We start from the raw sequence: 21,091 nt of genomic DNA, 5'->3' as shown, positions 1-21,091 counted from the left end.
TAATACGAGCATTTTGGGACGTGTGTTCACGCTTTGCGCCGTGGGCCATTTTTGCTACCATCTTTCGGCCACACCGGCTACACCAACGAATTTTCGCGTAATCGGGAATTAGAATTATTTCATATTAATACAAGTAAGTTCTATATTTGTTTATGGCATTTCTGTACCCTAGTGGACATATCCCCCTTGCAGCACGCACAAGACGGTCCGCGCACGCCGCTACGGCTGCGTCCCCGATGAAGCCAACCGGATGGTTGCATTTTTTTTAGCCTTGGTTGATTATGGTTGGGAGACCATGTATATCGATGCTTTTGGTGGTTCCGCCATTCAAGCGCTGAAGGCGGCTGAATATCGTACTGTGGTAGTAACACGTACTTACGCAGGATTTGTGTATTACTTTACCACTGGAACGTATCATACTCAGATAATGATCGTGTTCCTTGCTACAGAACTATAGCAAAGAACTGTGTGTTCCGTACCGCAACTGGGTGTCACTAATTGTAGTTACGTTAAGAGCGCTAATACTAATATTCTACACGGAGAAAGAGCACAGGCAGCTTGAAATGGTTGTGGTTTAAGTGTTGTTACGAACGGCCTGCAAGGGTACTGACCAACAAAATTTAACCAGCCAGCTGCAGCTGCGAGAGTGGCGAGCATCCCAGAAGCGACCATGGAAGCCTTCCCCACCTGCCGCGGCGACTCTTTTGTAGGGACGACGGTGTGCCGCATCAACACACCTCGGCGCCGCTATGACTAAACGCGGTCGGCGGACCAAGTATTGTTCGTGTACTCGCCGTGGCCGACACGGCTTGGAAGAAGCGGTGGAACTCCTGGGAGAAGATGTCTGGCGGCCGTCTCACGGGGCTTAGAAGTCATGGACAGACGCTACGGTCATTGTCTGCGGAGTCAACATTGGGATGAAAAGGCGCTTAGTCGGGGCGAAACCCGTGTCTGCGAAAACCCACTAAACTCTGTGTGGTCAGTGAAACCTGTGCGCAAGTGTGTAAACCCTCCCCCTCAAAGGCGGGTCATCTACGATGACTTTGAACGCTCAGAATCGGTAGCAGGTTGAACGGATGTTTTCCCTCACCTAGGGATCTATTGAGGCCATAGTGTATTTAAGGAGCCGTTGGCCGCTCCTCAGTGTGCATTCCTCTTTCAGTCAAGTTAGACTGATGAACTATAACGTTCTGATGTAGATACTGTAAATAAATCACATATTTCTCGTTCCCGATGAGAACAAGTCTCTCCCTTCAACAACGTCCCGATCGGGGATAAGTTGGACGACGGCATGGGCCAGCTACCATGTATTTCATGCCCGACTACAACCATTACAGTGCCCCGCCGTTTCTTGTTATAGCTGCATACAAACCGAAAATTTGTATCACAGTCACAATGAGATCATAGACGTGTAGAATACAGCACCAGCGAGAACTTTCGTAGAAGGTTTAGTAAGACGCGCCGTTGTTGCTCAGTGGCTATGATGTTAGGCTGCTGAGCACGATGTCGCGTGATCGAATCCTGGCCACGGCGGGCGCATTTCCATGGAGGCGAAATGCGAAAACGCCCATGTAGTTAGATTTAGGTGCGCATTAAAGAACCGCAGGTGGCCCAAATTTTCGGAGTCTTCCGCTACGGCGTGCCTAATAATCAGAAAGTTGTTTTGGCACGTACAACCCCATAATTTCATTAAGGTTTAGAAAGGACTTGCAGAAAGAAAAGCAAACCACAGACTTTGTGCCTGTTGTAGTAAATGGATTCCACGACGCCGTGCTGGTTGACTGAAAAGCGAGCTAACCTGTACCATGTGAAGCTACGATGGCTTACTCCCTATTCGTAACGTTGTTGCTTTCACTATTTCGGAAGCAAGTGTGAAAAAGAATTCGATTATTCACATGTCGACACATCTCTGATTTGGTTTTCCAGGGCAGTAAATGTGTTACTTAATTACCTATTTTTATTTCCCATTGTTGATCTGCTAATCACTACACTGATTCAATCTTACGCTGTTTTCAGTCTCGGTAGAAAGCTAACTTGCACTTTTCTAAGAGATGGGGAGGCCGTTAGAAGCATTGTTATATTTCTTGTGAGCACTCTGTTTATAAGTTGTTACTGCAGGTAGTGCTTCCACAAAGCACCGTACAATGGTGGGTAAAACGCCCTTGTTTAGTTTTGAGAACCCAGGAGACCCAACAGAAACCCACGCCGCTATATAGCATCTCATTTGCAGCCGTTCACAAACAATATGCCCCGTTCTGCCACTTGTGACAGAAGAATCTTTCTGCTAAACATGATGTCGCTCTTACTTGACCGATATAAGTTGGGCGATTATGTTGCGGTGGGTAAGCTGCACACCCTTCGGCAATCCTGTCGAGCCGCTAGAGTAGATTATCGCCAACACTGCGTCTGGGTTCACATTGAGGGGCGCTTCGATGCCTTCCATAGAAGACTGCGTCAGGTCAGACAGCACTCGTGTTCCTTCGCAAGCTCCGGTGGTAACAATGACACTCTGGAGAAAAAAAAAGAATTTGGATTTCGGACACAGCCTCATTAAAATAATCACAATGCGCTCTGTATTCTTTTTATTGACATGAAAATAAAACATAGATGTAGTGACCCTATAATGGTAACATCCACTAATTTTGGCATAATAGTGACAATAACAATTCAAAGGTAATGTACGAAGCGAAAATCGGGATGGTGTTGAAAAATCTCAGCCATAGATTCCTATATATTCACGAACCTGTAGAGATGAAAGGCGACGACAAATTCTTTCACACTGAGCCCCTACATATACGCGTATGCAGAGCTGCAAACACATACACGAGACCACGGTGCAGTCTGATATGAGCAGCTTACTTTCAGCGTTTTTGTTGAGTAAGAAACGCGCACAGTACACAACGGCGCGCTGTATTCATTATCGTTGCTTTAAATTAGGCTTCGTGACCTGTGATCTTTTTCCTGTGCTCTTTACTTCTTTCTATCTTCAACTTATGATGGTATCCCCTGTTTCTTAAAGAACAGGCAGATGTTGTGCTTCTCTCGGTGCCAGTTGCCAACCTAATCCATTCTTATTTTTTTTTTGTAGACATTGGGCATGTTTGATTTCATATCAAATAATAATAATAATAATAATAATAATAATAATAATAATAATAATAATAATAATAATAATAATAATAATAATAATAATAATAATAATAATAATAATAATAATAATAATAATCGATCAACCAATTGTATACTATAGTGGCCAGGCACAGCTACAAAGCATTCGTACTCGGGCATTTTAAAAGTAATACGCATGACATAATGTACACAGAAGATAAATATGGTTGACAAAACAATGAGAAATAGAGAAACAAATAGGGAAACAAGAAACGAGGAGGCAGCTGTAAAAACGAGTTAATCATATACCACTATTATCTATTTTTATACAAACACAGGGAAGGAACTCTGAAATATGTCAATGCAGGCATGAAATTATTGCATGTTTCTTACAGTCGAACCATAGGACAGTCTCCAATGCGACAAGGTCGCGCAGGAAATGCGGATTGTTGCCTGATATACTTTTGCGACAAGGAAAATTCTACATGATCAAGGAGCTTTGCGCAAGGTATAATGTCATGGACCACCTTATAAAGGAACCGAAGGTCTGATCTAATACGTCTTGGTTTTGTATGTGTGGCTTTAAGTATATTTGAGAGGGCTGTTCTATGGTAGCCAGAACAGCAAAAGCGGGGCTTGAATATTTATATAAATTTATTCTGGACGCGTTCAACGAAGTCACAATTACATGTGAACTTTTTGCCCCACACCGCAGGGGCTTACCCTAGTAGTGGAAGGCTCAAAGTGCAATATAATTTCAAAAAGGCAGCAGGGAAGTGGAAGTCATGTGACTTCCGACCATACAAGGACTGTGAAGGGCACGTTGTTCCACATATTTACCATGTGAAGAGAAGCAAAGCGTCTTGTCGAAGAACATAGCAATATGTTTCATTTCACCGACTCTGGCGAATGCAGCATCCCAAAGCGCGCATGTATATTGCACATGGTGTGCTTTCCGCGCATAACCTAACACCATAGTTTTGGAAGCATTGAGGAGTAGCTTATGTGTCTGCACCATGTTGAGAGACAGAAAATGTCTTTTTGGAGGTCTATTCAATCGTGAACACTGATGACACGATTAAATAGCTTAAAGTATTTAGCATATAGAAGGAAACAATAGTGTGGAATCGCTGACGAAAAGCCATTCTTTATAAATAGGAAGAGAAGAAGGTCCAGAGCGAATCTTTGAAGAACGCCGCTGGCGACCTCATAGACAACAGAGCTCTGTTCATTAATGCAAACTAAGCACAATCTATTGTTACGGTTATTAGATACCATGCCAGTGATGGAAGAAGGTATGTCTATTTGCCTGAACAGTGCTATGAGGAGGTGATGGGAAACTATATCAAATGCTTTACTTAGGTCAAAGTAAAGTGTCTAACTAGCTCGTACTATGTACTCCTTTTACTTTGACCTAAGTAAAGCAGTTGATGTAGTTTCGGATAACGTCCTAAATACAAAGCTCACGCAATACTCCAGTTGGAGCCTGTGAGGTATGTGTATAAATAAATAAATAAATAAATAAATGGACCTTTACGACCCCCTGAAGCATGGGTCATAATTGTGACCAAGTTTGTTGTTTTGAAGTGTCCTGATACAAATCCATGCTATTAATCTATTAAAATCTTGCTAGCACTAACAGAAACCAGGGAATGTAACACATATTCAAACACTTTTGATGCAGCACAGATAGATATAGGTTGGCAGATAGTAACAGCACTTCTAGCACCCGATTTGTGTACGAGCACTACCCGGGCTATTTTACAAGCGCTAGGAAACGAACTGACTTTAGGGAACCGTAGAAGGTGCTTATGAGAATAGAGACAATTATGTTTACATACCTCTTAAAATAGTGCGAGAAGACTACCATCAGCACCACAAGAGAGGGGAAGCTTGAAGAGCTCTATACACTTGAAAACAAGTTCTTCATTAACTGATAGTGTACACACCGTGCCAGACACAGAAGAAATGTTAATTCAAAATGTAACAACTTTTTATTTAAAGAATTGAATGCATTATAACACTTGTTTGTGTATGTTGTATTCCCACCCCTTACGTAATACACCTACTACAGGGTCTTTAAGGAAATAAAATGAAATGAAATGAAGTAGAAGCACCTCTTGGAATAAATACAGTACAGAAATGTTCTGCAAAAGCATCAGCAGTGTTCGAGCCAACATCGCTATTGGCATGACCAAGACATACATCTTCGGTGCTCTTTTTAGAAGAGTAATAGTGCACGTAGCTCCATAAATATTTTGAATTACATGTGAGGCTGGCTTCACTACGTTCAATGTCGTGGTAATGATCATGGTTATAATAAAACTTGCAAAGACAACAACGCCTAAATTAATGCCTCCACTTATACTAGGCATGTTTGTCCGCCTCTTCTGTGTGCGCGGTCTTTCAGTTTATTGACGTTTTTCGCTCTTTCGAAAACCAATGGGGGGACTTGTATCTTTTGAGGGTTTTTCTAGATATGAATATGGGCATACCATCTTCAGTGACTTTTGTATGCAAATTAGCCTGGTCCTCTACATCAGCTGTCCCATCTATGTCGGACCAGCAAGCGTTTTGAAGATAACAGTACTAACAAACATAGTGTCTAAGAGAAAAGTTAAAGTGGCGCTTCGCGTTGTTATCGGCAGCAAAGCTGCGTTTCTGTGCTGCTAGAGTTAAAGAAACAATTCAACGCGGGTGTAACGTGTCTGGCGCAATCAGATGAAAGTTGCTATGGATGACGAACCAGTATCAATATTCATAAGAGAAAGATCTAGAACGTCGCCACAGCAGTTCCTAGGGAAGTCTAGCTGCTGCATTGAATTAACAGAGTTAAAGTAAAGAAGGAGTGTTATTTGTGAGAAATGTAAAAGTAACTCTTGCAAATAGTAATAGTAATCTATAAGAATTCGGGTACATTAAAAAGCCTCTAATAACAATTTGTGGTTAATATGCCAAATTACAGCACTTTCAATTGATGCCAAGATAAGACCAAATGTAGCAGGAGTTACATAGAGTACTACATAGAAAGCACCATGCCACAAACGTTCACCGCCTAAAAAGGGCATGTCCATCTAAACAGCCTCATGATCGCACTCATTATCCAAGCTGCGGACACATTCCACCGTGCTAACAACAGCGATAAGGATGTCGCCACCTTTCTGCTTCTAGGAGGAATAATATCGATCCCCACGAAAAACATTGCAATACGGAGGAAAATATAAAGTATATGCGTTTTAGGTAAAATTGAAGTGTCACTTAAAACTATTACATGAACCTAAACTTACTGAAATTACTTATTATTATAATCAAATTGATAATCTTTGTTTATGCACAACCAGACGAAATACATGATAGGCGGGCCTGTCGAAGCTTGACTGGCTTGACTGGCTCTGCCAGGCAATGTCGCCAACGGCGATAAGCTACTATAATAAATCCTGTAATATATTTACGGTATATTATTATCATGCTAAATTATTAAATTTTCTTTTAATAACTATAACAATTAAATAATTTCCTGATTGTTTTGACTTTGTGTTCGCACTGACATGGCATATAGTAAATAATATTGCGATAGCCAGCTTCATGGAAGCCAGTTCTGTAGTTTGATCGACTTCTGAGCTGTTGCTGCTTACTCATGGGGGATTGGGATTTATGCCGAAGTTTGGTTCTAGAGCTATGATCATTGAGGTAGATGCGGCCGAATAGGAGAAAGCAAACGCACTGATGATTTGCATAATTTCTTCGAGGCATGCTATCGTCATGCCCTTGTTGACGTGCTAGAACTTCTGGCTGAAGTTGGTCAGCATCACTTTCGCCTTTCCTCTATGCAGTCGAGCGATGCTTCCTGCGACGGAAATTTCACGGTCGAGCAGTATATAGGCGTTGATCACCATCGATGACGCCTTCTATGTCTGCGGGTGTTTCGGTGCCGACAGAAATGACAATGCTGGAGCGAGGCGGAATGTTTCCTTGATCTTCGAGCGCACACAAGGCGTGGTGAGTACGAAGGTACTCCGGCGGTATCGCTTGATCTTCAGACAGCATTATCGACTCCGACTTCACGTCGATGATTGCGCCGTGTTGGTTCAGGAAGTCCATGTCGAGAATCACGTTTCGTGAACACTGCTGGAGGAGAATGACGAAATGACGAAAGTAACTTTTTATTGGGTGAACTTGTCATTTCAAAAGCAAGTTACACACAATGGACAGCGAAAGCGGCGAAGACGGTCGGCGATGGTCAAAATCTGATCTGCCGGTAATACGCGTCGGCTTTTATACACGAGTCATCGAAGGTTCTGAGTAATTGGTGGTGCCGGCGTGTCTTCCAGAAAGTTCCGCACAATTTGCGTCGCACATACAATCAGATTACACAAGCTTCGGTGACAACAGGACCATTGATAACAATCTAGAGACTACCGATACATGCAGGCACGTCACGCGCTTAGTGACAACATTAGTTAGCCCGTGAAAAGTGCTTATACTAAAAAGATAAAGAAGTCCCACCTGTCAATATTCTCCTACTTCACGTTGGCGCTTCTTTCTCATTTTTTTATTGTAATGCACGGAAGATAACAATTCTTTACGTGTTTTCCCTAAAAAGATGTGCGGTGCCATGGATACTTCTCGGCTATAGTTACAGTCAGTTGAGAAGCGCAACAAATATTTCAGAAAAATGAAGAAACTGCAACTTGATCAATTTAGAAAAGCTGCTGAAAAGACGGGACCTCGAAGCATCGCTGTGATTTTCTCAGAATTTTTTTCTTTGTTGGAATCATTAGTACTTTACTGTTAATTATTTATTTGAAAATGAAAATTCTCACCGTTTAACTATGAACATCAAAAGGGCTTCGCCACTCATACTATGCTTGAAAACAATTATGCTTTCTTGTGAGTGTTGTGGCGATTGATAAAAACGTGGTGGCGTGGGCCTCAATAGATATCTACCGAAACTGCACTCCCAGCGCACAGCTGCCATGAGTCTTCGATGAGCGATTGCTTCTTACAGATCGAATATGAAATCTATACGCGTAGACTCTTGTTTACTACTATTTATACGGCGTTTTAATGGCAGAAATTGATCGCGGCTACACAAAATGCTTGATAGGGTTTCGCACGAAAGGGCGAACGATCGATAACAAGTCTAAATGCGTAGACAGCTATACGAAGTAAGGATAGTTGTTTTATCGGCAGTATAAAATGGCAAAGGTTCCCTTACATCTAAATAAACAAGTATGGTTCAGCGCTCACAATCAAACATGGACGCCTCACGCTCGATGAACGCGGACATTATGTCAGAACGCTGGCGTGAGGAAGCGCGGCAACAGCAACGAGCGAAGTGACCTTCGTGCTGGGTGTCTCTTCAACGCCAGCCGAGAGACGAGAACACAGCATAAACAAAGGTGTGAGCCGCCGTCGCACCTGGTCAAAGCCACCGATGCAGATTGCTTTAAAGATACGCAGTTGCTGCCGGAGTACAACGCCCCCCCCCCCATCGCCATGCGCGTGACGGAAAAACAGCACGTTTCGTCCCCGCTTTCCCCTTTTGCATGCGCAAGCCCGCTATCGTCGGCGCCCCTCGGGCGCGGTCGGAGTGCAACTAAATCCCCTTAAACTTCGAAAAGTAGCGACACTCTCCACCTCCGCGTTCACTCCTCGTTTCTCCTCTCTTTTACGCTCCTTCCTCGACCGTGGCGCCGCCTACACTGCTCGAGCGTAGCAACGGCGCCAACATGCGCTCCTCCCCACTCTGTAAACGCTTCTCGAGCAAAAATGGCGCTGATGCACGGAGCGAGGGCCCACGTGATGATATTAGGCCAATAGCGACGCGACGCCGGTCCCGGTCAGAGCGCGCGAGGAGGAGGCGGCATTCTTCGAAGCGTGGCACTACTTTACGAAGTATCAGGGTCTTTAAGTACAACGCCACCTTCCCTCCCTCTCCTCCACCAGGGGCCTTTCGCAAGACGAAAGGCGGCGCGTTTCTTCACGCTTTCGCAGTTGCGCGCGCTCACTCACCCGCTCAGCATGCGGCGCGGCGATGTTGTTATCGCCCTTGGACTGTATAGGAACATCACGGCTACGGCAACTGCAAAACTACACCTGGAGTGTCCGTACAGTTGCTATCGCAATAATTTACAATGCTATCATGCAGAAATGGCGTCGTTAAAGTACGCGATTGGTAAGTGACTACGATATAGAAGGCCCTTTACTACTTTCGCGTCATTTCGGGGACGTCGGCACTGCTATATTCGCAAGTTTTATGCTTTACAAGGAAAACGAGGAGGCCAATGACGTACTTTAAAGAGTGAGCTTGAACTGGGGCACCGTCCCTGTTCCTTTAAAGACGGACACTCAATGGCATAGCGGTGCAGAGCAACCTTCCATTGGGCCGGAAAGCTATGGTTATCTCATTTGCAGAAGTACGAGGGCGCACATTTAAGTCTACTCATATACGATACGTCGGTGGCAGTAATGAAGTGTGTATCAAGTCCTCCAAACGCGTACATGACCACTACGACCGACCAAAACATGTGAGAGTGGAGAGCACCACAAAGCCTGAGCACAGTCACGTCCCTGCCTTTATTCTGCAGATCGTCAAAACAAAAATTACGCGGTTTCACTTCCCGAAACCGCACCGAGGGATGTCGTAGTGTAGAGCACCACATTTGTTTTCATCACCAGCTTTCTTTATTAGTGTGCACTCAAGGCATGGTACACGCGTCTTTTCTTGCATTTCGATGCCAAAATGTGGTTCCCTTGGTCTAGAATCGAACTCCCGACCTCCTGCTCAGCAGTGCAACACCATAATCACTGAGCTGCCACGGCGGGTACAACATTAAATTAAGGGTGAAGCAAACACCTCACCTTCACTGACGCAATGCCTTCGCAAGCCTTTTTGATCTTCGCTGCGTCCTTTAGGTCACAAACAACGAAAATTGGTTCAGAGTCGACTAGCTGGTGCTGAACTTCACCTGAAAAGAAAAGACCAGTAAAATAAAACTCATACTTGGTAGTGAAAAAATATACATTTGCGTCCTATCACATCTACCTTTGCAGTAAGCATTTAACGACCCAGGACAAGGCTAACGCTGCTTCTCTCATGGAATGCAGTAAGGAACGCATGCAGAGCAGCCTTCCTACAAACTTATCCGGTAACATTGCATCTAGAAAAACTTGTTAGAAGGGCAAAATTCTTCGCAGACAGTGACTGGGATTAAATGAAACGCTTCAGCGGGTATTGTTTGGTGTAGCAAGGAGTTGTAACCAGAGTTTTGTACTTTACTTTTTGTAGGAAATATCCGCGCCTGATGTGCATCTTGGCAAGCCCAGCCAAACTCAGAGAGTCCGAGTTTGAATAATTTTTGCTGCCTGAATATTTCTACGGCAAGTGATCGTAAGTATCAGGCAAGCTGTATGTAAAAAAAGCATAGGAACTTTGCCCTGCATGATTCCCACGCTGAATTTACTGATGTACCTTCAGTTGCAAGAACATGTAGCTGTTCGCGCTGCAGCTCGCCTCGTCAGTCGAAAACAAGTTGGAAAATGGCCGATGTTCAGCGACTTGAAGGCAACGGTGCAGTAATTACTATAGCAGCCCTGTGGAGTGGACCACAAAAAAATGAAGCTGGTTTTCTTTATTAGAGCGCTTACCTATAATTTGGTTCAGAATGCGTACCATGTCCCATTTCAGGGGTTTCTAGGTCCCCTAGGCGCCACAGGCAACGAGCTCGTCGACGACGGTGCTTCGTTTGCAGTTGTGGACAGAACGCGGTAATATGTACTGTTATCAAGGGCACATGTAAGAATGATACTTGCAGAAGAGACAACGTTGTCTGTGTGGAACATCCCAAGTTTTAAAAACAACCCAGGGCACAACGTCTACTCTTTGCTCTGACTTCGCGTGTCATCTAGACTTTGCCGACGCATGGCTACCCTGCTTTGTCAGCTATAGCTATGAACAGCTTTTACGAAGCCTATCACCTTCCGTATGCAAATGGCTGACAAGGCTACATGTGATGTCTGTGGTTTCGGAAGAATCGGTGAACGTGAACTACGTGGCTGTTCTCGATCCAATATGATACAGAGATGATTCCTTAGGACTATGGTACTTCACATCGATGACGAACCATTGTCGAAAAATAAAACATATTGGAAAGTCGACTTCACAAGCCATTGCCGTAATGGGTGGCGAAGGCATTGCTACAGTTCTTAAGAAAAAAAAGCCTGCAGAAATAGCTTTACAGTTATTTGCTGTTCATTGTGATTCCATTTATTATACGTGTACTGTGATCGTGAATTGCTGTAACCGTGAGGCTACGTTTTATATTTCCTTTGGCCTTTCTCCCACCCTCTTCCGCCAGTGTAGATGCCGACGCGAGTTTGTGCTCTAGTCGACCCTAGCTGTCTTTATTCCCTCTTTCATCTCTCTCTCTCTCTCTCTTCATCTATAAAACACCTTTTCAATGTGATGCACCCTTTCTATGCATAATTTGCAACGTGTGTCTTTTTGCGTGCCTTACTGTATTATGTTTTTAACGTGTATCTCACACTTCGCGGTGAAGTGATTGCGAAACTAATAAATAAATCAGAAATAAACAATTTTTATACCTAATTTGTTCTTTGAACCTACTTAGTGCATTATAACACTGTTTTAATTCTTTCTAAAGAACGGTGGTAATCGAAGCGAGTGTGTTGCAGCGTGCAATTTCCTGCTGTGTGGAGTATTTCTGCTTTATTTCTGTGTTTTCTAATCTAGCACCGCGGCCCATTCTTTAAATATTGTTCAAGGAAAGGTTCATATGTTCCAACACACTTTTGGGAACCGTTAACATTCTGTTTCAACACAAGTGTGAAAAAGTTGAAGGCTGAGCCAACCCGCCGAACAACATGCAAGGGAAGTTTTTGCGGTCGTCTGTGCTCTGCATTCGATGTTGTGCGATCGCAGTTTTCGCACAAGCTCCTTTGCTATTTTTTCAAAACACATTGGTAAATGCAGGAAAGATACAAATTTTAATCCAAAAGCATTATATGCCCCATTAGGCAAAAATCTGGCGTTGTATTTGGCAACGATGGTACCAAAAATATCCCAGGGCGCGAACAGCGGAAACACGTCAAGAAATGCTCGGATTGACGTTAAGTGTGTCAGGCAGGTTTCTGCAAACATCCTAAACTAATGCCTTCGAAAACGAAACTAGGTAAATTTTGATCTGGATACGAGACGAGCACGCTTCGCCGACGTCACGCTGGCTCCATGGTTAAGGCTGAATAAAGCTGTGCCTAGTGCGTGCGTCATTGCACACCTCACGTCCCTGACTCCGTCACTGCCTCCCACGTGTCACTTGCTCTTCAGATTTCATCGATGCTATGTCTACTGCGATGCACTCTCGACGCCAAATCATGAGTGTATAAAATGAGGTGGGCCTAGTGCGTGCGCCATTGCACACGTGACGTCACTGCCTCCCGCAAGTCGCTTGCTATTCGGATTTCAACGGTGCTCTGTCTACTGCGATGCACGCAGAAGCGTCTACCTCAGCGGCAGCTGTGAAGCGTGGTCGCCCACGAAAGCACGCCGAAGAAGACGTAGCAAAAGAACACAAAACATGACGACATAGTCATGACAGACATACTAACAGGCATAAAGTAAAATTAATCGCTCTGCAGCAAATGGTCTGATTTTTTTTGACCTGTGGCTAACGTATACGCAAACACACACACACACACACACACACACACACACCAATTCAGCGGAAAGAACTTTAAAGCACATCGAAAATGTCAATCGAAAACATTTCACGCAAGCTTATAATGCTTTCGCAGTTGCACACGTAAGGAGTCTTGAATGTCTCTGCTGATTTTTTTTTTCATTATTAACGGAGAATTTTCTCTTCGGCGTGTGCTTCGCATATTGACACTCACTAACAGAAAGCACACACAACTACGAGATTTCATATTATATTCGCAGGTGTTCGCCCTTGTGCAAATCTAGAACCCACAGCCGTGTACTGATGCTGTCATAATGTTATCTAAAAACGCTGAACTAACACCATTTCAGCTTATTCCTGTTTCTAATTCCGTGTTTGCATAAGTGCGAATTGGCTTTGAATTATTTATTTTAACTCAGTGATGGTTTGCTTCTCCACACGTCTGGCAGCAGTTTCTTTACAAGGCATTTCTGATGTGATTTCTGGGAGTAACTAATTACATGTATGCTGTGCGTTACAAGTTCTCAATTAGAGCTTTAAGGAGCTTCGGGCGTGAGACTGGTGTTGTATAACATGTGCGGTTATGTACTATAGCGATAAAAAGAAATGCGAACAACGGAAAGCGTGGCTTGTGGCATACTCAGTGCTGCCTAGAGTCGGTCCGCTAATGCAAGGATACGGGTCCAACTCAGATATGCTTTGGCTGTCACTAGGCGAATCTGTGCTTTCAGTCGGCGCCACCGTAGCGCTAGAATAATGTTCCAACTGGCGTTAGGGCAACGCCTGTGCGTTCCGGGTGTAAGACATGACTTGCACATGATAAGCTTTTCTTGTCAATATGCACGGCAGGTGAAATGCGGCACGTTTTCGTGCTATCGTAATGCTTGTGCGCTTAACTGAAGCGTCAAGTGCGAGCTCGACAGTCGCTGGCTCATAGGTCTACACGGAAAAAAATAGAGGTTTCAAGAAAAAAAAACAACGATTGGCCGGGCAGCTGCACATGCGCCACCTGTTTATTCTCCTACGGCGCAGGAGAATAATCCCTACAGTTCGAAAAGAAAATCATTCCGCGAGTGCCGGACGCCGACAGGATCGGAATGATCGCTTTATACCGCCAACAAATTCCCCATAGAAGAATTGAGGACCTTAACGCAAAAGCGCTTTCCACAGTGAGCAAAGATTTTAAAGTCTGCAAAACTGAAAATAGGCTTTCGGTCTATCCTCACAGTTTGCGGCCCCGTTCCACGACCGCGAATGAAGACCTACTAATTATGGCAGCCACTGTAGACAATCCTTTCTTAACAGCCCAGCAAATCAAAAACGAGCTCGGGCTAAACGTTCATGTTCAAGCGGTTTGACAGCGCCTCTACAAAGCGGTTCTTCACAGCAAGACAACCGCAAGAAAATTACTGCTTTCATCATCATCATCATCATCATCATCATCGTCGTCGTCGTCGTCGTCGTCGACGTCATTGTCGTCATCATCATCAACAACCTGGTTACGCCCACTGCAGGGCAAAGGCCTCTCCCATACTTCTCCAACTACCCCGGTCATGTACTAATGGTGGCCATGTTGTCCCTGCAAACTTCTTAATCTCATCCGCCCACGTAACTTTCTGCCGCCCTTTGCTACGCTTCCCTCCCTATGGAATCCAGTCCCTACCCCTTAATGACCATCGGTTATCTTCCCTCCTCTTTACGTGTCCTGCCCATGCCCCATTTCTTTCTCTTGATTTCAACTAAGATAGCATTAACTCGCGTTTGTTCCCTCACCCAATCTGCTCTTTTCTTATCCCTTAATGTTACACCTATCATTCTTCTTGCCATAGTTTTGCGTCGTCCTCAATTTAAGTAGAACCCTTTTCTTAAGCCTCCAGGTTTCTGCCCCGTACGTGAGTACGGGTAAGACACAGCTGTTATAAATTTTCTCTTGAGGGATAATGGCAACCTGCTGTTCATGATCTAAGAATGCCTGCCAAACGCACCCCAGCCCATTGTTATTCTTCTGATTATTTCAGTCTCATGATCTGGATCTGCAGTCACTACCTGTCCTAAGTACATGTATTCCCTTACCACTTCCAGTGCCTCACTACCTATCGTAAAATGTTGTTCTCTTCCGAGACTGTTAAACATTACTTTAGTTTTCTGCAGATTAATTTTTAGACCCACCCTTCGGCTTTGCCTCTCCAAGTCAGTGAGCATGCATTATAGTTGGTCCCCCTGAGTTACTAAGCAAGGCAATATCATCAGCGAATCGCAAGTTACTAAGGTATTCTCCATTACCTCTTATCCCCAATTCTCCCCAATCCAGGTCTCTGAATACCTCCTGTAAACACGCTGTGAATAGCATTGGAGAGATCGTATCTCCCAGCCTGACGCCTTTCTTTATTGGGATTCTGTTGCTTTCTTTATGGAGGACTACGGTGGCTGTGGAGCCGCTGTAGATATTTTTGTCAGTATTTTTACATACGGCTCGTCTACACACTGATTCTGCCATGCCTCCATGACTGCTGAGGTTTCGACTGAATCAAACTCTTTCTCGTAATCAACGAAAGCTATATATAAAGGTTGGTTATATTCCGCACATCTTTCTATCACCTGATTGATAGTGCAAATATGGTCTATTGTTGAGCAGCCTTTACGGAATCCTGCCTGGTCCTTTTGTTGACGAAAGTCTAAGGTGTTCCTGATTCTACTTGCAATTACCTTAGTAAATACTTTGTAGGCAACGGACAGTAAGCTGATCGGTCTATAATTTTTCAAGTCTTTGTCGTCCCCTTTATTATGGATTAGGATTATGTTAGCGTTTTTCCAAGATTCCGGTACGCTAAAAGTTATGAGGCATTGCGTATACAGGTTGGCCTGTTTTTCTAGAACAATCTGCCCACCATCCTTCAACAAATCTGCTGCTACTTGATCCTCCCCAGCTGCCTTCCCCTTTGCATAGCTCCCAAGGCTTTCTTTACTTCTTCCTGCGTTACCTGTGGGATTTCAAATTCCTCTAGACTACTCTCTCTACCATTATCAACGTGGGTGCAACTGGTACTGTATAAATCTCAATAGAACTCCTCAGCCACTTCAACTATCTCATTCATATTAGTAATGATATTGCCGGCTTTGTCTCTTAACGCATACATCTGATTCTTGCCAATTCCTAGTTTCTTCTTCACTGCTTTTAGGCTTCCTCCGCTCCTGAGAGCATGTTCAATTCTATCCATATTATACTTCCTTATGTCAGCTGTCTTACGTTTGTTCATTAACTTCGAAAGTTCTGCCAGTTCTATTCTAGCTTAGGGTTAGAGGCTTTCATACATTGATGTTTCATGATCTGATCTTTCGTCTCCTGCGATAGCTTACTGGTATCCTGTCTAACGGAGTTACCACCGACTTCTATTGCACACTCCATAATGATGCCCACAAGATTGTCGTTCAGTGCTTCAACACTAAGGTCCTCTTCCTGAGTTAAAGCCGAATACCTGTTCTGTAGCTTGATCTGGAATTCCTCTATTTTCCCTTTTGCATCTAACTCATTGATCGGCTTCTTATGTACCAGTTTCTTCCGTTCCCTCCTCAGGTCTAGGATAATTCGAGTTCTTACCATCCTATGGACACTGCAGCGCACCTTGCTGAGCACGTCCACGCCTTGTATGATGCCAGGGTTTCCGCAGAGTACGAAGTCTATTTTACTTGGCCTGTACAACCTTCATTTTGTACCTCTTATTAATTTTCACAAGAAGACCTGCCACCCTCTCGTTAATGCTACAGAATTCCTGTATTTTAGCAGCTATATTCTTATTAATCAGGAATCCGGCTCCTAGTTCTCGTCTCTCCGCTAAGCCCCGGTAGCACAGGACGTGCCCGCATTTCAGCACTGTATATGCTTCTTTTATCCTCCTATCGTCACTGATTCCTATTATACCCCATTTACTGCCCTCTAATTCCTCCAATAGCACTGCTAGACTCGCCTCACTAGATAACGTTCTAGCGTTGAACGTTGCCAGGTTCATATTCCAATGGCGGCCTGTCCGGAGCCAGGGATTCTTAACACCCTCTGCTGCGTCGCAGGTCTGACTGCCACCGTGGTCAGTTGCTTCGCAGCTGCTAGGGACTGAGGGCCGGGGTTTGATTGTCGTGTTCATATAGGAGGTTGTGGCCAAGTACTGCACCAGGGTGGCCAATCCTGCTCTGGTGAGGGAGTACGTTACCGGTTCAGGCCACCGGGATCAGGCTACACTCTAGGCCTGTTTATGCAATGTCATGCGCACGTGGATATTTTTTTTATTTTTTTAATCCGATGGAAAATTGCGCGGCACCGGGATTCGAACCACGGACCTCTTGCATGCGAGGCGGGTGTTCTACCTCTACGCCTCCGCTTCACCGTACTGCTTGCGGATCACCACAAAACCAACCGTCTACAATTGGCACAATCGCCCAAGGACTGGGAAAGTATTCTCTAAGAGTCCGCCTAGTGTTCATGTCCATTTCGTCTGCTGTTGAGATTCTGACTGGCTGGGCTGCGCTGCGCGTCCGCAGCCGCCAGGCACCGCAGCCAATCAGCACTTCAGCAGCAGCAGACGCATTAAACATGTCCACTTGACGGACTTGTACAGAATACCCCCACTGGACTGTGGATGATTGGGGCTAGGTGATCAACGATAAGAGCACATTTACCACAAAGGATTACGATAGACTGTAAGTGTGGTGTCAAGGCACTCATCGGTAAACCTTTGCACCTTAATGTTCTTGAATTGCGATGCTCTTTGTAAAGAGGTGGTCCTGAATTCGTTCACTTATTGCTAGAGTAGTAAGAGTAGTATGAAAATTTAACGAATATAACTCGACGACAAATGTCATATGAGGGTGCGACTACCGAGTAGGCAAAGGGCTTAATATATATTTCAGCGTTTTAAAGTCAGACAGGTATTCTGTAGTTAGCTTGGCCACCTTTAGGTTCGATCCTGCATGTCATTAATTAATCGCTCGAGGTGCATTCTTAGTGAATGAATAAAAACCATGTTCACAGCGCAGTCCGTGTTCTAGTGCGAGGTGCCTACGTAGCTACAATATACAAAAATATGTTTGGATACAGCAGCAATTGGGCTAAACGTATTTTAACACTTTGAAGCGCGTAAACACAAACTTCATTGTGTGTTTTTTTTTTAATTTATGCAGCTTTGATCCCACCTGCTTCAAACGAACAAGCCTTAGCGGGCATTGCTCCGTGAATGTGAGGGGTACCATGACAGCCGGTGGGTTTGGGTCCCCTTATACGGCTAGATGACCGCTTCACTGCAGCAGAATGCCGTAAAGTAGTCGAGCAGGTTTTCCGGCTTTTTGCTTTGGAGGGGTTATTTAAGAATGGGCTGTCTTATGATCAGCATGACCTTTCTCCAAACCATGCTTCATGTTCCGTGCAAGCTTTGCTAGAGAACCTTGCCATCCGTAAACTCTCGTGGCCAGCAAAAAGAGCAGAGATAAATCCAAGTGAGAATGTCTGGGGAATTACGAAATTACGCTTGTCACGTCTGCAGCTCCATAAAGTGAACAAGGGGTCCCTTTGGGCGGATGTTCACGCCGAATGGAAAAGGCTTCGTGGTGATACTGAGCTACCCATAGACCTGTTCGCCTCTATGCTAAGGCGCATGGAATCCGTCATCCGTGCCGAAGGAGACTTTATCAAAACTTAACTAATGCCAAGTATGTTTTGGTCGAGCAGTTCTGCTTTGTGATATCCTCAAACTTCACGCCAGCTTGATCTTTTGCTTCAGTTGTTCTTCATATCTTCCTTAGATCCATAATTTGCTATGGCCTGGAAAACATTGACGCTTCAGTTCTGTTAAGCACACAACCATCGCAACAGCATGAAAGCGTGGAGCATTTTACTTGCCACACTGACAAAGAAAGCTTATCATTTTCCAGTCATGTCTGACACTCGCAACGCACACGCGGTGCAACAGCGGCAGCCCGAACAGGCTCCTAGCACTATGATGGCGCCGACTGAAAGCCCAGATTCTCCTAGCGACAGCCAAAGCCTATGGGAGTTGCACATGTATCCTCGCACAAGCGCATCGACGATACTGTGCCAAAAGCCAAGCTTTACGCTGTGCGCATTTTTTTCCATCACGATATAATGCAGATTGTGCTGTCTTCATTACTGCTCGGTCACCTTTTCTAGTTTTCAAATAAAAGAGAAGCACAACTGAAAAAAAATACAGTGCCCTTCCAGTCTCTGAAGAAGGATGACCTGTGAAGCTGGGAAAGGTGGCCCTTTAATGGCGAACTGCACCTACGCCGTGGGTCAGCTCGGTATTGCACTACCTTCGGGATCGGCCCAAGTATGAGGAGCGCTCAACACCTGCTCCAACTCCGCCGCGGGTCGGACCGGCATTACCCTATCTTCAGGAGTGTTGACTTTATTTTTCTTTCTCAACTGTTGAATGGGCCATTTTTCAATAAAAATATAGTTAATTATTCACCATTCTTTGAAAAAGAAATTGCATATCCCATGCATGTGTTGGAATTGGTTACAAGCGAAAGTTTCTTCGATGCGTACTGGCATATTTCGCTTCTACTTCTTCTCTTCAGTGCACCTAAACGCATCTCGCTAATGCACGTTTTGGGACCATTCTGTTCCCGTCACATTTCTCTAAACTCGGCGGCTTCCGTTGCCGACTTATTACTTGCCTATTACTTGCGGAAGAAAGTGTTTACCTCCGCTCAACGACATGGATCCCTGCTTTCGAGGTGGTCGCGAGAAATAGAGCACGCACCGTCGTGGTGGCGTCCTTGTACACCTGGTCCAGCACAACGGCGGAGGCCGCGGCCATCACCCTAACCGTACGGGCCGCCGAAGCAAAGGGCCAATAAGCACTCGTACTAACGGACTCAGGAGGCATGCCGATTATACCTGCGGGCCGTTTTGCCCACCAGCATCCCGCGCATCCTGAGACAGACTCACAAAAGACCATGGAATTACCTGGAGCCCGGTACACGCCGGAGGGGAGGGTAACGAACGGGAGGACCGCCTGGCTCGAGATGTGATAGGCCGAGGCGCCGATCACCTCGCCCCAACGAACCTTTCCACACAAGGCACGCCACGAGAAATACTGGAGATGCAAAGGCTCGGACAACGAACAAAGGCGCCTCTCCATCCCAAGCTCAACAGGGGGCAGGCAAGGGTACACAAGACGCACCCCGACCGGCACAAAAACAAATGACCGTACTGTGAAGACACACCGACACTCCAGCACATCACATACGAACGCCCGAGGCGCCCTGCAGATGTAGTCTCGCCGCGAATTACGGACTCACTCACTTACTGGTCGTGGGAGGCGTGACTCACCGAATTAGACTTGGGAATGCAGCTGGCAACCCTGGACCAGGCCCGGCGAGCCGCAAAAGCCAGTGGGACCACGGAATAGGGGCCTATGCCCATTACACACCACCTTTGTTTATGAGTAAAGTTATTCTTCTTCTATTCGGGCACATACCCGGTGGAATACACCGAGATTCGCGCCGCCAAAGAGCCACATTGTCCATTTGGCGCAAATACCCAATGGAACATGCCCAGTCATCCAAATTGTCGTATACTTGGCAAGACAGCAGTTGTCAGCAGTTTAAAAGCAAAAGGAAGGGACAAAGAATGCCTTTCCTTGAAAGCTTCCCTTTAAAAGCAACCCCACTCAGTTCGCATTACTGAAGAACAGCAGTGACAACGTAAGACAAAGCAGATGCGCTTACCGTGAGCGAGATTAGTCTTGATCAGATGGGCTACACCACCGGCAAAGAAAGTCCCGCACATGGTAACCATCAATTCGTAGCTGTTGACACAATGGAAACCGACAATGTCGCCGGTGCGCAGTCCGAGCCTGCGGAGTCCAGCGGCGACCCGACGGCAACCGTCCAGTAGCTCCCCGAAGGTATACTGAACTCCAGTCTGTGCATCCACCTGCGACATGACGCGGTAGAGCTGTAAGCACAATAATACCTCCGGATTTTTACTAAAGACACGTTTGTCTGACCTTACGTTATCTATTTCAGGAAAACAGAGTACGGGACAAAGGCAAGTGCTTAGCGTCCATTCCTTGTTATAACCGCTGAATGTTGTCCCGGCAAAGGAGCCGAGTTTTCGATTCCCGAGGTATTATGTAGATAACCTCAAGTTGGTAAAACTCGGTTTCTGCCGAGATACGGGACAGGCACAAATAACCGATTCGACAATGAATCGGGAACACATGGCACACTTTCATTTTATTCGTCTGGTGAATTCCTCAATGTGGAGT

The 21,091-nt window shown here is 45.1% G+C and overlaps 1 protein-coding gene across 1 annotated transcript in view; it reads right to left on the bottom strand.

Annotated features, from left to right (window-relative positions):
• LOC142571829 (uncharacterized) overlaps positions 1-20,766 on the bottom strand; it is an 87,190-nt gene extending 66,424 nt beyond the window's left edge. Inside the window, exons 1-3 of the mRNA XM_075680875.1 lie at positions 20,550-20,766; positions 19,786-20,031; positions 9,973-10,079 (exon numbers count right to left, since the gene is read on the bottom strand). Coding sequence (XP_075536990.1) covers positions 9,973-10,079; positions 19,786-20,031; positions 20,550-20,766 — 570 coding nt within the window. The remainder of the gene's footprint in view (positions 1-9,972; positions 10,080-19,785; positions 20,032-20,549) is intronic.
• Between the last annotated feature and the right edge of the window lie 325 nt (positions 20,767-21,091).

Source organism: Dermacentor variabilis, chromosome 1, assembly GCF_050947875.1.
Source record: "Dermacentor variabilis isolate Ectoservices chromosome 1, ASM5094787v1, whole genome shotgun sequence".
Classification (NCBI taxonomy): Eukaryota; Metazoa; Arthropoda; class Arachnida; order Ixodida; family Ixodidae; genus Dermacentor; species Dermacentor variabilis.
Note: the sequence above shows the minus strand (reverse complement) of the source record. Positions and strands in the feature narration are given on the sequence as shown.